The sequence below is a fragment of the Mesitornis unicolor genome, unplaced genomic scaffold (genome assembly GCF_000695765.1).
Source record: "Mesitornis unicolor isolate BGI_N332 unplaced genomic scaffold, ASM69576v1 scaffold19373, whole genome shotgun sequence".
Taxonomy (NCBI): domain Eukaryota; kingdom Metazoa; phylum Chordata; class Aves; order Mesitornithiformes; family Mesitornithidae; genus Mesitornis; species Mesitornis unicolor.
Window position 1 is genome coordinate 42,502 of NW_010176929.1, and position 17,579 is coordinate 60,080.

At 38.5% G+C, this 17,579-nt stretch overlaps 1 protein-coding gene across 1 annotated transcript in view; it reads left to right on the plus strand.

Moving 5' to 3' along the window:
- Nucleotides 1-17,579, plus strand: part of LOC104538633 (arf-GAP with SH3 domain, ANK repeat and PH domain-containing protein 1-like) — a gene marked incomplete at its 3' end in the record, with an annotated part of 70,786 nt that overhangs the window by 42,393 nt on the left and 10,814 nt on the right. Inside the window, exons 2-5 of the mRNA XM_010181895.1 lie at nt 408-480; nt 8,659-8,804; nt 15,611-15,685; nt 16,051-16,100. Of these exons, the coding sequence (XP_010180197.1) occupies nt 408-480; nt 8,659-8,804; nt 15,611-15,685; nt 16,051-16,100 (344 nt within the window). The remainder of the gene's footprint in view (nt 1-407; nt 481-8,658; nt 8,805-15,610; nt 15,686-16,050; nt 16,101-17,579) is intronic.

Consider the following 17,579-nt stretch of genomic DNA (forward strand, 5'->3'; position numbering starts at 1 on the left):
GAGGTTGATATGATAACCTGTGTCTAGAGGTGGAAGACTACTACTGTGTGACAACCATAGAGATAAACAAGGAGTTTAGTTGTAGTAGAAGCTTATAGTAACTATTTCTTGGGTTGTTTTTTTTTCAAATCATATTATAATTTGAATAAATGCTTTGTCCCTTGCAAAACTAAAATAGTGTTTTTCTTTTAGCATTACTGTGCCTTCAGAGCATTTTTAGATCAGTTCCTTAATTTATCTTGAAGTGGTTGAATGACCTCAGACCTTCCTGCAGGCTGAATGTTGTATCTGCATTTTTTCCAGCCTGTGAAACTGCTTAATTTGTGGGTTTCTTTTAAAATGTTACAGTGTATTCTGTTGGTCACTGAAGTAAATATTTAAAGTTTGTTCATTTGTTGTTATTGTAGGCATTAGATCAAGACAGAACTGCTCTACAGAAGGTGAAAAAGTCTGTGAAAGCAATATATAATTCGGGGCAAGGTAAGACATTGTTTTCAGTTTTACATGAGAACCTAAGTGTTTGATTTCAAGTTTGAGAAGTGTCTTGCAATAAATGTGTATCATAAGAGATGCTTATCTGTTTAAGAGTGTTTGGATTTAAAAACTTGCTTTCTCTGCTTCTGGTTATACACCAGATTAATGTGTTCTCCAACTCTTTCATCCTCATATTCCTCCTCAAATGTCTCTAGGAGAATTCTGATGGGTAAATGTTCCTCTTGTCATAGCGTTTCAAGCAGTTACCTTCAACTAGAGCTGTGACAAGACAATGTCCTAGACTGAATTTATGGAGTGCACTGCTCAGTGAAATAAGAATGGAAACTTGTTAAAAACTTTTAAAAATAAATAAATATAAAGAAGTATCTTCAGGTTTCAACACTTGCTCTCCCTTCATAACTTGTACCAAAAAAATGATGTATTTCCCTTCTTAGCTAAAATAGTGGAGATGTATCATTATCTTGCTTATTTGAAGACACTGATCTTTTATTGGAGCTGTAGTAATAACTTTGAATATGAATTGATAATCAGCTTAAGTTTACAAAATTAGTAACTGATTATACAAATTAGGTTTTAAAAATGTTATAAAGTGTATCTGGCTTCTATCCCTGTTTCTCTTAAGGTCTAAAAATTATGCCAAAGGCAGATAGGGTAGCAAAGCTGTACACCTTCCAGTAACCATCTGACTGTAAATACTGCATTTGAGAAATTCCCAGTTCCTATTCCCTAGCAATAATAATTAGTTTAGCAAATACTTTCCTTCAGCTTCTGAGTGATTTTAGTTTTTGTGGTGCTTGTGTGTGCTGTCCCATTACCTCGTGTTTACAGAAGTGTGGGGGCTTTGTAATGTACTGTAGATTCTAAACTTTTCTCTTCTGCCAGTCGCTAATATTGTTGCTCTGCTAGCTCCACGTTTTAATGAGATTTTCTGTAACTTCAGTTGATGAATGTGTTCCCAGTAGACTGTGAAGCCTGACAACGTAAGAATAGTATCTGATATGTGTATTTAGTTTTATGCTTTTAAAAGTATTCAGATGCTCCAAGCAGCTTTTCCATTTGAAGTAACTACTTCCTACATTTCAAAGCTGATGAATATTGTCGAACACATCAGAAGTGTTCAGCCTGTTTTGAAACATATGATACTAGAGATTTTAGCTAACACTTGTCTTGTAATGAAAGTAATCCTGTTTTCAGTGCCTGCAGGTAGCCATACTGTTTCATGAACTAGTTGCATTGAGTAAAAGCGATGGAAGGTTGGTTAATGGTTTTAATTGGCTGTCTCTGCACTTAAAAAGGACCAGAGATAGTTAAGTAGCTGATTTTCCACTTTTTATTCTTTTTTGAACAAGCTTTGTTTCAAAGGTACAAGTTAGCATGAATTCTTTTGGCTTAAGAAAGGATTATATGCAGTGCTCTAGCTCCCTCTTCAGTGACTGAGTGGAAACTCAAACTCATTTTGCCTGCTTCTACAAAGAGAACTACTAAGCCACCTATTTTTTTATCATCCTTCAGTGATAAAGGTAGATTTTCTTAATGTTTAACTTCATCTAAAACATACTAAAAACAACTGTAAAATGCATTGTCGTTTATCAGTTCAAGGGAGAGTTAGGTGGCTGTTTTCATATTTCTTAAAGCCTGTAACTACATTTTGAGAACTCAGAATTGTAGCTGTGGTTTGCAGTCTTAATTGTTTGCTAGGATATATTTTTCAAAACTCCCCTGTTTCCTAATCTCCTTTGGGAAAGGAAACAGAAATTTTTCTCTCTTCAGTGATCAAATTCATACTTGGCTGAAAGTCATAGCTGGGATGTTTTGGGTTGTATCTGGATTGGGGTTTTTTTGGTTTTGTGTTTTGCCTGAAGTAATATTTGAACAGTCACGTTCACACAATGCAATGTCTCACACACACAGTTCTGCAGAAAAACCTACCCCTCTGATGTGCTGGTTTGTTCCTCTTCGTTGCTGAATTATGAGCCACGAGTGACTTCTGTTACAAAAAGAGCTTAAATGTCACCCAAATACTTTTTGCTTTTTTGTGTACATCCCTTGCCTGTTTGTCATATTTAGTTATAGATCTACTGCTGTGGAAATGAAAACTTACCAGCACAGAAATGTGGAAATCCTTCAGAAAGGTCCCATCCCTCTTTTCCTGTGTGAAAATACTGTTTGGGAAAGTACTGTTCATGAAATCCAGTGAGACATACAAATTGATATCTCTTTCTCACCAGCACCTCCTTATCTGTCTTGCTATTTATTTCTGGCATGATAGATTGTATCTGTTAATAGGAATCCATTTTACATGAATGGTGCTTGAACTTAATGGAGAATCTGCTCTGACTGGCTTTCCCATAACATTTGGATTGAATTGTAACAGCAGTAGACTGCACAAGTAGGTTTTTTGTAGTTTTTTTTTTTAAGCAGCAATTTTTCATTAGTTCCCTGGTATAACTCCCAAATATAGTCAAAAACTTACACAGTGGAGAAATAAAAATATAAAATCCATGTAAGACCAAAGGCACTGAGTTGGACCAGCAGTGCATGTCATCTTCTGCAGTCATCAACAGCAGATGCTTGAGGAAGCAGAAAAAGGGTGTGAAGATGGAGTTATTTTATTTTGCTTTTTATTTATTTTCATTTTTTTATTTTCATTTTTTAATTATTATTTTTTAATACCTTCTCAGCTCACAATGACATGAAGGCCTTAAATTACCTGAGTCAGAACTGATACTGTGATGCTTGAAACTTCTAAATGGACTTTTACATTTTGTCTAGGGCATTTAAATCAATATAAACCTTTATCATTCGTAGTCTTGCATCAATCTAGTTAAATGTACCCTTGCTCCCTTGTGAAGCTGTCCTATGCAGGCCTCAACTCCCTGAGGAGCAGACTGGCCCTGTCTCTGTCTCAAAGCATTGCCTCAACCCCACCAGAATGACTCATTTGGTGTGAAACTGAGGGGTTTTTACATGTCCTGGGGCATGGGAATTTGTAGGGGCCTTTGAAATCCCAAAGTCTGCTAGAGCAGCGTTGGAGGACTTTTTGATGGAGGAATCCAAGCTTGATCCAGTGTTGCCCGTTCTACCTGTTGAAATAGGTTTCTGGACTGAGTTATTTCCACAATCACCCACAACTTCCCTTCTGAACTCAGCAGCCCTAGGGGGTTTTGGTGGTGGTTTTGTTTTGTTTTACAAAGGTTGTCAGATAAGTCTAATCATTCTTACTCTCTTTCACCAAGATGGCAACATAGATTTTGTTTTTTAAAACAGGGAAGAGGAATGAATTTTGGGGAACAGTGACAGGAACCATGCACAATATTAAGGGTTTAAGCACACTGGCAATGTTTTTATGTTGCTCTATTGCATGCTCTGTTTCTTTCTTAATACATCCTGATGTTCAGCTTCATTTTGCTTGGTATTGAATGTTGAGGCAAAATAACTTCAGAACCCTTCTTTATAATGTCTAGTTACATAGTTTCTTAGTTTGAAGTGTTTTCCCTTGTGTGTCATGCTGCCTAATATACACTTTCATGCATTGGCCATTCCACATGGGCTTCCTCATCTCACTGGGGAGGTACCCAGATGTGATCCTGTTGCCACAGACTCTATACATGATAAATGTATGTATGTAGAGACTGCAAGGGTGAGATACATCTGCCTTCCTCTGCATTTACATTAGGATGAGCTGAAATGTAACTTTTCCTATGCTGAATGGAAGGGCAATATAGAATCACAGAATCATAGAATGTATTGGGTTGGAAGGGACCTTTAAAGCTCATCCAGTCCAACCCCTGCAGTAAGAAGGGACAATGTTACCAGATCAGTTTGCTGATTCAAGCCTGACCTTGAATATCTCCAGGAATGGGGCCTCTACCACCTCTCTGGGCAAGCTGTGCCAGTGATCTACCACCCTCATATTGGAGTACTTTTTCCTAATATCCAACCTAAATCTACGCTTTTCTAGTTTAAAACCATTACCCCTCGTCCTATTGCTACATGACCTAGTGAACAGCTCTTCCCCAGACTTCTTATAGGCACCTTTCAGGCACTGAAAGGTTGCTATAAGGTCCCCCTAGAGCCTTCTCTTCTCCAGGCTGAACAACCCCAACTCTCTTAACCTGTCTTTGTAGGAGAGGTGCTCCAGCCCTCTGATCATCTTTGTGGCCTCCTCTGGACCTGCTCCAGCACTTTGATGTCCTTTTTGTGTTGGGGACTCCAAAGCTGGATGCAGTACTGCAGGTGAGGTCTCAGCAGAGCAGAGCAGAAGGGCAGAATCACCTCCCTCGATCTGCTGGCCACACTTCTTGTAATGCAGCCCAGGATGTAGTTGGCCTTCTGGGCTGCAGATGCACATTGGTGGTTCATGTCCAGCTTCTCATCCACCAGTACCCCCTGGATATCTTTGTTGTAGAAGTCTCTGGACAAATTAATCTCACTTTTGGAGTCAGCTTTTGTTTGTATTGCCTTAAATAATTTATAGCATTATGTAGAAAAGAAGAACAGAATTTATCAGTATGATAAATTGGCTGGAACAGGCTGCCAAGGGAGGTGGTGGAGTCACCATCCCTGGATGTATTTAAAGAGCGGGTAGACGAGGTACTTAGGGATATGGGTTAGGGGGTAGACAGGAACGGTTGGACATGATGATCTCAGAGGTCTTTTCCAACCGAGCGATTCTGTGATTCTGTGATCTTATTTCCTATCTGATTTCTACATTGTTAAATATGGGCCTTATCAGTGTTCCAGACAGGACTTCACTGGTGACCTCCCTCTGTTGAGAAAATGAACTTTTTATTCCTTCCTTCTTCGCCTCTGATTTTTTTGACCTGTTTTCCCTCTCTGTGAATTTCATCCCTGTTATCCTTTGTTTGCTTCATTTCTTTTAGTGTTTTGGAGAGAGAGCGAGCTTTTCAGAACTCCAAACTTTATAACTTAATGTGGATGTCCTCTCCCCACATGCTTGTTGATCCCCAGACGTGAGGGGCAGTTTTGTGAAGTAAAAATGTTTTATAAAAGCTGTGTTTCTAGTTCAGCACTTTGTATTTATCCACATGTCCACCAATTCTGTTCTGCACTGTAGTTTCTACAAATTTGCCTTGGGAATATATCAACATTACTGCTCTGCTGGTGCGCTCTCGAATTCTCAGTTCACTCCGGAGCTGTTATTAAAAATGGCTATTTTATTTGCTTCTCATTCTTCCTGTAGTATTGAGGCTGTTATAAATAAGAGGCTTGGCTTTAGAAGTATATGGTTTCCCTGTTTTATCCTTCTGTACCTGGGTCTAAGTGACTTGCCATCGCTCATTTAGTCAGCTTTTATGAGTTCTGCAGTCAACATTTAGATTCAGTATAAATCCTCTGAAGCAGAACTAAAAGAAAATTATTCCATGAGAACTTCTTCAAGTTCGTCAGTGATGAACACAGATGCAAAAAGAAGCCATTTCCCCTTCTGAGCTGGTTTATCTGTCAGTGCTCTCACCCCGTGATGATCTGGAGAACCTTGCAGAGTGCTGAGGTGCTCCTTGCTCTGCAAATCTCTGGAAGAGGCTGTTGTTACTTTGCCCTGCAGCAATCTCAGTCCAGAAGGCACCACTGTTAGCAAGCCCAGATAAGAATGTGCTTGTCAAATAATTTTTCTTTTCTATTCTAGTTTCATTAGATTTCAGCTTTGTGAAGGATGAAATGGGAGAGGATGCTTTCTTATTTCAAATAAATTCTTTTGCCACCATTTTTAACCTTGTCAACTTTCTTGCTTTTTAAAAGTCTTTGTGAGTCTTTTTTTGTATGTATGTTTTTCCATTCATAAATGCACTTGGCTCTGACCCTGGTTATTTTTCCTCTGGCTAGCCGTGGAACAAAGCTGTTTTATAAGTGCAACATCAAAATAGTTTCAGGTTGATCAGGATTTGGAGTTGTGATTTTTTTATTATTTTTTTTTTGCTTAAACTAGATATGCAAAAGTACTTGACAGTAATTTAGACATTCTTCAGGTTACTTTGGGTACAATTTAAGTATAATCAGTGACAGGAAATAGTTATTTGTCCATTTTTCTTCTGTAAAGTATTTAACTTTTTCTTGTTGTTCTTCAGTGTTTACAGGGTGATATATCTGAACGAAACTGGTTTAGACAGTGGGAATTTAAGGCTTTAATTCTAGTGGCATGTTTTCTGGATGCTACCTCACTTCTGGATTTAGGCAATTTGTGACCTAGAATTCTTGAGAATTTCCTAGGTATTGTTCTAGGACAGTGATCCGCTTCTTCTTTCTGACCAGGAATTTCTTTTGTCTTCCCCCAGCTAAAGGAAACGGGCTCCTTCAGCTCTTCTGCAGTCTCTTCACAAAATTGTTTTTGAAAATGCTCTATGAAGCAACGCAGAGCTTAAAATGTTAGGAAATGCGGTGTGGTTAGAAGTGCTCCACAGGCCCTGACAGGGTTTCCATAATCCAGCAGATTTCTTTCTGACTTTGTTCCCTTCTCTTTCCTTTGCCCTCTACACAGCAGGGTACGGTGAAGCTTTATCAGCTCAGAACTGCATAAGCCAAAGCTCCTTCTTAGATAAAGTCTTCTGTGTATATTTATGCAACAGCTTTTACATCAAAACAGAAAGCATATTTTATTATTATATAGTGGTTTCCTCAGCATTAAAATGCTAAGCCATTCGATTAAAACCGTATGCTTTTGGAACAGATTTATTAAAAACGTGCTGTTTGAGTTACAACCCGTATTAATATATGATTAAATATTTGGCCCTTTGGAAACCCCAGTGTTGGTGCCTGATTTTAGAATGCAACTTGTCTGATACATGAGGTTTGGGGTTTGTTTTTGGTAAATAAGCATTGTGATTTATTTTTTTGTCTCCTAACCAGCTTTCACTTTATTTGTGCTTTAGTGCACTGTTGTTTTGAGCACCTATAATAGCTTAGAAGTGTTATAGTTTAACTCTTCATCAGCTCTTAGTTAATGTCAAAGTAGATTCATGCATTGTGCAACATTATCCACAAGCCTTGTTTGAAACTTCTGTTTTGTGGGATTTTGGGGGTTGTGGGAGGGGGGTTGTTTGGTTGGTTTTGGTTTGTTGTTTTTTGTTTTTTTTTTCAGTTTTCTCCCCCTTTTCATTTTTTTAATTCAAATGCTCTCAGGCAATGTGACAACTTGAGGAGTAGAAAGCTTTTAGGGAAAAACATGGCAGCTATTGGCAACAATTCTCACCTTTTTCCCTGTTTTCATTGCATAGAACTTGTTCTAGTTGGAATAGCTCTGTGGTTTTGTGTTTGTGGCTTACAGGGAAAAAAACCAAAACCTAGTAAGGCTAGGAAGCTCATTAAAGTGAAATGTTGATTTAATTAATACCGACAATATTCCGCTAAGAGAGATGGAGATGATAAAGTGTGTAACAAAGGGCTGCAGTGGCGATTTTTATTTTTTTGTTTTTAAAGATGCTAAAATGGAAGTAACAAAAAATTTGCAAACAGATGCCAGAAAGGAAAGTAATAGAAGCAGGAAAAACATTCAGGCAAAATGGTCTGTAGTTCAGAATTTTGCTCGCCTTCACTGGCTTCTTCACTGGTCCTGACCTCTCTGCATATCAAATTTGCTGTTAAATAGATTAAAGCAAGTCTTTGGCTGTATATCAATGTGCCTTCCACTCTGTGGGTAACTCAGTTTTGCAAAGCAGATGAAAAGTGAATTTTTGACTGTAAGTTATGTTTCTTCTTTTAAACTTGCAGTCAGATTCAGACTTGGTCTCCTCAGTTTTATATCTGATACTGTTGACTTTATTTGCTCTGCAAAAGTGTGCTACCTTACAATTAAAAAGTTTGCATTAGACAATGATAAATTCCTGTGTTGCTTACAAAATGAGTACATGTATTGTTCAGTTGACCTGTTATTGATCTTCCTACTTGATGCATAACTACAGAGCTTATTCACATTGATGTATTACAAATTCAAGTCACTGATTTAAAAGAAGCATGTATATGTCTTTTGCTAAATAGTTCTTTTTAACATTAAAATTATTGTAATTTTCAGTGGGGGCGTTAACCAGTGACTTTTTCAGAAGCGCTGTTTGTCAGTTGGTTGATCACTGCATTGCAGCGCATGAGCTTAAAATAGTAATTGACTGTCTACAAGAAAGAAACTTTCTGACCTCTAATTTTTCTTTGCAGATCATGTTCAAAACGAAGAAAACTATGCACAAGTACTAGATAAATTTGGAAGTAATTTTTTAAGTCGGGATAATCCAGATCTTGGCACAGCTTTTGTAAAATTTTCCACACTTACTAAAGAGTTATCAACGCTGCTGAAGAACCTGGTGAGGAGTTTCAAACTTGCTTTGTTTTTCCGTTTTTCCCAAAATAAAGTACAACAATTTCATGGTCCTGATGACTGATGATAATTTTAGAGATGCTTTCAAGGGGTTTTTTTTGTTTTGTTTTGTTTTTGGTTTTGTTCGTTGTTTTTTTTTTAAAACCAACACAATCATTTCAGCAGGGTGTTTCAGGGTGTTATCACACACTCACTGTGTTTGACTGTTAATTGGCAGTTAAGAAGGAAAATACAAATGTTGAGACATCACTTGAGGCATCATCCTCAAGTGATTGACGGTGTTTATGTATCTCTTTGTACAGACCTTAATTTTAAATCATTCCCTGACTTGAAATCTTTCCTTGTTAAAAATCCAAAACCATTACTTATGGCTTCTTTGCCTTACCTCAAAAGGAGAACTTTTCAGTTTTTGAAAGAAAAATAATGATTTGGAAAGCGTGCTTAGATGTTGCTAATAGTACATTCTCCCCGTGGGATACAAAGGATCTGTTGTTTAAATATTGGACTTATGAAGGTGGTTTAAAGGTTTCTCTCACCTAAAGTTTGTCCTAGGCCTTTTACTTCCAAAAGCTGGGTAACTGTAGTCATAGCAAATATCTTTGAATACTGAAAGTAATGAAGCCACGTTTCTTGTGAAAATGTTTTGTGGGTTTGATAGCTGTTAATATTCAGCAAGTGAATAGCAAAGTGCATTGAAAGTAGCTTCAGTTTTACATTTTTCCCCTAGCTGGACTTATCTCCAAGCTTTTTGGTGTGTAAAGCGTAAGCAATATTACAGGCTTTCTTTCCTAGAGTCCCTCACAAGCACAACTGCTTTAGCTCTCAAAGGTCCATGGGGCCGTACCCTGGCTCTGACAGCTGCCCAAGGGTGAGTCCTAAGGGAAGAGCATAGGAAGAGAGCAAATGCATAGGGATAACTTCTGTACTGTGGTCATGAAAACAGTCTCAGCACAGATGCTGAAGCTGGAGACAATATCTCTTGCTTTGTAGTCCTTGTAGGTATTAATTCCATAAATTTGTCTAAAGATGTCCTGAAAATACCCTGTGCTTGGCACTGAATGTAGTGGATTTCTCCAGAGCGCTAAAATGAGCTGCTCTCTGAAATGTCAATTCTGGTTCTTTTGAAATTGATATTTTCATTACTGTTTCTTGATTCCTATGTCTTACAAGAAATGTAAGAATTTCCCTGTTTGCTTTCCTCTGCAAAATCTTTAGCTTGGAGAAGAGGAGACTGAGGGGTGACCTCATTCACGTTTATAAATTTGTAAAGGGCGAGTGTCAGGAGGAAGGAGCCAGGCTCTTCTCTCTGATGTCCAATGACAGGACAAGGGGCAATGGGAGCAAGCTGGAGCATAGGAGGTTCAATCTAAACATGAGGAAAAACTTTTTTACTGTAAGGGTTACGGAGCACGGGACCAGGCTGCCCAGAGAGGTTGTGGAAAAACCCGCCTGGATGCGTTCCTGTGTGACCTGGTCTAGGTGATCCTGCTCTGGCAGGGGGTTGGACTGGATGATCTTTCGAGGTCCCTTCCAACTCCTAATATTCTGTGATTCTGTGACTTCTGTCATTCTGGCTTATTTTGGCCTCCTTTAATATTAATTTAGCACACAATTAAAAATAAGTATATTAAAATGTGTGTTGAAGTGCAATTTGAGGACAGTTTGAGCCTAGAACTCGAGTGTCAGAGGAAGCTCTCTGGACCTCATTGTTCCCTGCAGGGCTTCCACAGAAATTTTGAACTTTCTTCAACTGGCCGACAGAAAGTGGGGGATTATTTATGTATTTAAAGTAGTGCCAATTGAGAGGAAAAAGCTCTTTTAACTGAAGAAGCCATAGTATTTCAGCTGGACTATTGTCTTGGTTTTGCTGGGACAGAGGTTTTTTTCCCCTCCCTTATATTAGCTAGTACCTTGTGCTGGGACTGATAATGAAAACACATCAGTATTTAAGTTTTTGAAGGTTTTGTTTTTGAGTCTTTCACCTGCACCTGTGGTTATAGTTTTGTTTGTCTGTTTTCTTCTCTCTGCACAAAAGGATATGGGGCAAAGGCAAAATCCTAGGATTCTCTGGGACAGGTGACCCAGGACAGATGACCCTGGTGTGACCCAAGCTGGCCAATAAGGATGTATTCTATCCCATAAACATCACCACCACTATAAACTGGGGAGTTTGCAAGGGACAACCCCTTCCCCTGTCCCTTCCCCATGGTGGCCCATCTTGGTTCCTGAGGCTCACCCCTGCCTTGTTGCGTTTTTGTTGTACAGCCAGTGGCTGCTGTTTGTGAGCTGAGTATAAATTTGATTGCTTTATTATCATCGTTCCTATTCTTGTTGCAGTTCATTGGTATTATTATTATTTCAGTTTGGTTTCTTTTTATTTATTAAATAGTCTTTATCTCAACTGATGGGTTCTTTACTTTCAGTCTCCCAATTCTTTCCCCCATCCCACTGAGGAGGAGGGGGAGTTGAGTGAGCGAGCTGCGTGGTGTTTAGCTGTTTGCTGGGTTAAACCATGGCAACTATGAAGCATTATCTCTCTAAATTCTTGTTGACAAGATTTAAAATAGGCTATTCCCTAATTTACTTCATTCAGCGGTCTCAAATAGGCAAGAAGCTTATTTTACAAACGTCTCAGTCTTTTAAAACCACTTATTTTTCACCTTTCTTCTCTCCAAGACAGATAATTCTGCTTCGTTGACCCACTGTCACTCTTAAGCATCATTCTGATCAGTACAATTACACTGAGAGAAAAAGATATTTATAATATGGAAACAGAAGTTGAGGTCCAGGGAAAATGCAGTTGAGAGGAGGATGGTGTAATGTCACTGACAAAGCCCCACAGTAGGTGCTGAGGCTTATGTTAATAAAATTAATCGGAAAAAAATAGCAGTAGGTATTAAGATGAATGGCAAGCTAATAGGCTTTCTTTTTTTATATAGGACAGGTTGTTGCTGCTTTATTAAATAAAATGTACAATAAAATAGTGAATGGTTGTCGTTCTTTAAAGACAGGAAGACTAATAAGGAAGAGAGCTACACAGCAGGCATAAAAAAACCCTTCAAAAATTTGGATCCATTTTTACTAAATCTCTCGAACTTTAATTATGATTCATTAAATATTTTCTTATGACTTGTGATATTATGCATATTTCATGAGAAGGAGGGTACAGAATAATTTTCTCCTGTGTGAAGGAGTTACAGGGTGATCACTTCACTTAATTGCTATGATCGCGTACTATGAAGTAAAGCCAGCAACTTGTACTGCATATACAGCTCTTGGAAACCAGTGTTTTGAAATGATAGTGCAGTGTTTCTGCACTCAAGGTCAAGAATAAAAGCATATTCATTAATCACTTTAGCAAAAACAAATAAGTCGCTATGCAATTTTTACTATAAGCTGTTGATGCTATCACTAAATATAACATCCGAAAGTGAAAACATATAAATATTGTGTTACAATTCGGAGGGTATTTTTTTAAGGTTGACACACACTGACCACTTCCGTGATGTTCTGTAAAGGAATTACATTGTGATTGGCCATTGTCAACATTGGCCTACATTTTCGGCAATCTGAGTGTCCCACCAGCGTCATTTTCCCTGTTTTTACTACATCTGCCTCCTTTCCTGTTCCAGGTTTTATTCTTCATGCAGTAATTCATTATAATACTGCATTTACAAGCTTTATGAAGATCTGTGTATGAGAAACTAAGTGTGTAAATATCTTTAAATTGATCTCAGTGAGGTTTTGGAACATTTGGAGCACTTGCAGATTACTTCTTGTTCTCAAATTTTGCATGGTGCTTGGCTTTTTCCAAATGTTTAAAGCCTGTTAATTAAATATCCTCAGCTAATCTTTGTGGGCAAGTTATCTTCTGTTCACATACCTCCTCCCAAAATTATCATATTTATTTCCATCTGTTAGGTTTTTTCCTTTATTTTGCTGTAGATATGAGACTGTTTTGCTTTGTTATCCAATTCATTTGGACTACCGTTTTATCAAGTCTTCAAGTATGTAACAAATAATGCCAGAAGTCTTACCATACTGGAGTCATACACTGCTATTTAGGGGTTTTTTGGGTTTATTTTTCCTAGCTGACATACTAGCTAGCTACTGTTCAGTAATGTCAGGCCAAGTATTAATGGCTTGAATTAGTTATCCTTAAAGACTTGGAAAACCACGCTTAGAAAACTGAAAAAGGCCACAGTCATGTACTGTTGTTCATCCCTGCCCTGATAGCTACTTTAAGTCTCCCATGTCCACTCATACTGCAGAAATGTGTGTTTTCTCTGTTTTTAAGAACTAGACTGGGATTCATTTTTTTAAATATTCTTTCTCAACATTCACATTTGATATATGAACTTCAGTTAAGGTTGTTAAGTGCAAACTGATTAAAGTGGTTGAGAATGAAGACAATAATATCTTTTCTTTAATCTGTGTTTTGATAAAGTATCACTGGAAGTTATTAGGTTCCTTTTTTGTTTAATACAAAACTTGCAAATTATTGCACTTGTTATGTTGTTGAAGTGAAGGAGAAAATCTCTTTTCAGATCTTGATCTTTTAAGCCGTGAAAAACCTCTGCTCTGTGTTCGTTATTGTTTGAGGCTGCAGCTTGAGGTGTTCTAGTAGCTCGCCTTCATCTTGCCTTGAATAAATACATTTTAAACATAAGATTTTTGTCAATTAAAAAAATACAAAATATCGACACATGAAACAGTTGTCAAGTATCTTGAACATGAAGATACAAGTGTGTTTCATATGTTTGCTGAATTTGAATCTAACTCCTACTAAGAATAACTTTCATTTATGAAAGCTGCAAGCTGTTTAAAAAGAACAAAGCTTAAGGGGTGGCTGACAAGCTCTCCGGTGATAATTAAGGAGCTGTATAATAACCTGTGTTCAAAGGTCCCCTTTCCCATCTGCCATGCTGGGACCCCTGTGCTTTCTGGAGGATAATGCACATCCAGTCTGGGAGCTGTGCTTTGGAGGCCTGCTCTGCCTCTTCGTTAGAGCAACAGGCATCTGAACTATGCTCCAGCTCTGGTGGTTGGATTTGGCAGGGATCTCAAGGGGACCTTACAGAATCACAGAATCATTAAGGCTGGAAGAGACCTCTAAGATCTTCAAGTCCAACCATCAACCCAACACCACCATGGCCACTAAACCGTGTCCTCAAGTGCCACATCCCCCCACTTCTTAAATGCCTCCAGTGATGGTGACTCTACCACCCCCCTGGGCAACCTGTTCCAATGCTTGGCCAATCTTTCAGTACATAATTTTTTCCTAATATCTGAACTAAACCTCCTTTGGTGGAATTTGAGGTCATTTCCTCTTGTCCTGTCACTGGTTACATGGAAGAAGAGACCAACACCCACCTCACTACGCCCTCCTTTCTGGTAGTTGTAGAGAGTGATAAGATCTCTCCTCAGTCTCCTCTTCTCCCAACTAACATCTTCCTGCTTAAGATATTTGGAGAACAAATACACTATGCTTTTTTATATATGGTGAAGGTCAGTCTTGTAAATAGTGACATGGTACAAGAAGTTGCCTGTAAATTGATCAGAGGCCCTGGCTCTTAAAACAGCAGTGAATGCACACAGATCATGCATTGTTTCATCCTGACTTTATTTTACTCCTATGAAAAAAAATAAACCATGATATAAGAATGGGGTTTCTTTTACTATTTTTTTTATGTGCATGTATTTAGAATTGTGTAATGTCACTTCTGAAGAATGGAATATTTACTTTTTCATGCATGAAATGTTATACCTCATGGACCAGTTTGAGTGTTCATTTTGATTCTCTCATGTGTATCGATCATCTATTTCACAAAAATCTCTTAAAAATTAATTTTCTGGACAAAAATATGCTCAGAAGACCTTATAGGAGAGGGGAACTGGGCCATGGCAGATTAAAACCACTAACGTAACACTTCGCTGTTCCTTTGGTTTACAAGCAGAAGATGTGCTGTCTTGCAGCCTTCTCGTCTTTCTCCCTGTCCTTTCTTAACAAGGAACTGAGTATTTTGGAGGAGAAATGAAGGGAGTGGGAGAGGCAACAGACTTTTCAGATAATATTGATACACATCTCTTTGCTGTGATCACGACTCCTCGTGATCTGTACGCACCAGGTGTTCAGATAGGACCACAGCGGTAGGGTTGGTTGCCAAACGCAAACAAAACATTTCCACACATCTGTAATCACCCAGGCATGGACATAACAGGGTGAAATTTAAACTCTTGAGGGTTTAAGCAGATGTCAGCTTTCCATGCTGGATGAGGAGAGGAACAGTGTTCCCAAATAGTTGGGAAGAACCAAGGAGCTGGTGACTCTTGGCTCCTTTTGCTCATGGTTGAATTAGCACGGGCCTCGCGTGTTACCTGCCTGTACCACTGCAGGGCCTTGCTGCTTCCTCAGGAGGCTACAAGAAACATTAGTTCCAAAACCTCATTTGCTTCCTGTGTGATTAAGCAGTATTCAAATGTTTGCTTTGAGAGACTGCAGATTGCCTTGAGATGCTGTCAGAACATTGCTTATATGCTGTTTTTAAAATTCTGGTTTTAAATTGCCCTATATAACTAAAGGTTAATTATAATACTTATGTCTCTGATGAAAGTGAATGTTTATTAATTCTTCCCAGACTTGAATTTGCTATTAATTTCAAAATTTTGAGGTGACTGCAACTTCATTAATGGAGTTCAAAGACTTGTTGGCAGTAGTTTGATAACCTCATAATAAATCTTTTTGAGTGATAACAGTTTCATGTTTGATATTTTTATTATTTTATTTTTCAGCTCCAGGGTTTAAGCCACAATGTTATTTTCACTTTGGATTCTCTCTTAAAAGGAGACTTAAAAGGTGTTAAAGGGGTAAGTCTTGAAAACTAACTTTTTATTTCGGGAAGTGTTTTCAGGTTCAGCTGTCTTGTGGCTGTTTTGCATTTAGCTATGAGATTATTTCTTATACTGGCATTCACTGATATTTATGTATGTATTCCAAAGAAAAAAAAAACTAAAAATTGGTGAGACTATGATGCTTCTTTAGAGTTGCATTATAAATTCCTGTCTTAAGGTGCACAGGAAAGTAATGATTAACAAGATTAAAACATGGCGTCTTTTCTAACTCCTATTTGAAAAGTCTTAAAATAGTATTTTTTGTTGTTATTTGTGACTTGGTATCTTAACTAAAAAAAGGAAGTTTAAAAATGTTCTAAGCATATTTTCTGTTTCCTAAGGACCTCAAGAAGCCTTTTGACAAAGCCTGGAAGGATTATGAAACCAAATTGTAAGTATTTTTCACTGTCTTACCCCAGTATATGAATATGAGCAAGGCATCTGTTCTGTGGATCTCTGTTCTGCACTAAAAGAAATAAAATATAATTACGTTGTCTGTGAAGCAGTTAAATGACTGCCCAGTGGTTCCTTACTGTAAGGAAGATACCTAATGCTTAGATACTGAACATTGTATAGTGAGTTGTAGGGATTTCAGATGTCATTTACGTGTTCATGTAACCATATTCATAAAACCTATCGCTAGTAAAAATTTTGAGATTTATATGTTGCACTGTATTGCAGAATTTTGTTTTGGGGAAGTAAGAATTTTAGTGTAGTTGGTGTGACTTATAAAATATACATGTATTTTAAAAAATATTTTCTTGCTCTAATACCTGTCTTCTGTGTGTAAAAAATAATTCATAAAAATAGAAGGTTGGAAACAAGCAGTATCGTAGGTGCAGAAATGCTAGGGGAATGGTTCAGGATGCTCTCATGGCAGTGACAGGCAGTTGATTTATCAGAATACAAGAGCTCTCAGGAGTGTTCCCATTTCTTGGACCATTTCATTTATTCCCCTTTTTAATCCTATTATTAGCTTAGTTTGATTTATGTCTAACCAGTTGCCCAAGACAGCCTCCTACCATCACATCCCCTACATGACTTTCTCTATTAGCAAACACCAGGTCCAGCAGGGCACCTTCCCTTGTCAGTTCCTTCAGCAGCTGCATCAGGAAGTTATCTTCCACACACTCCAGGAACCTCCAGGACTGTTCCCTCTCTGGTGTGTTATATTTCCAGCAGACATCCTGGAAGTTGAAGTCCCCTGCAAGTACAGGCAGAAGCGATCGCGAGGCTTCTCCCAGCTGGCTATGGAATATTTTGTCTATCTCTTCATCCTGGTTTGGTGGTCTATAGCAAACTCCCACCATGATATCTGGCTTGTTGGCCTTCCCCTTGATTCTCACCCATAGGCACTCAACCCTATTGTCACTATTGCTACTCTCTGGGCAGTCATAGCATTCCCTAACAAACATGGCCACCCCACCACCTTTCCTTCCTTGCCTGTCCCTTCTGAAAAGCTTATGCCCATCTATGGCAGCACTCCAGTTGTGTGATTCATTCCACCATGTTTCCGTGATAGCTACTACATCGTAGTTATTCCGATGCACAATGGCTTCCAGTTCCTCCTGCTTATTGCCCATGCTGCGTGCATTGGTGTAGACACACTTCAGTCGGGCTAAAGGCCCTACCACTTTTTCACAGGGAGAAGTCCTAATTTCTGCCAGGCCATTTTCAGGGACTTCCATGGTTACTAACACATCAGTAACCCTTGCACCTTGGTTGCTACATGGACCTCAATCCCCTTACCTCCACTGGGATGGTAGTCCAAAGAGTCTCACTAGCGCACCGTCCCACACATGTCGGCGCTTCACCCACAGGCTCATTGCTAGCAAGTTGTGTTATATCACGTTTCCCCCCCCCCCCCCCC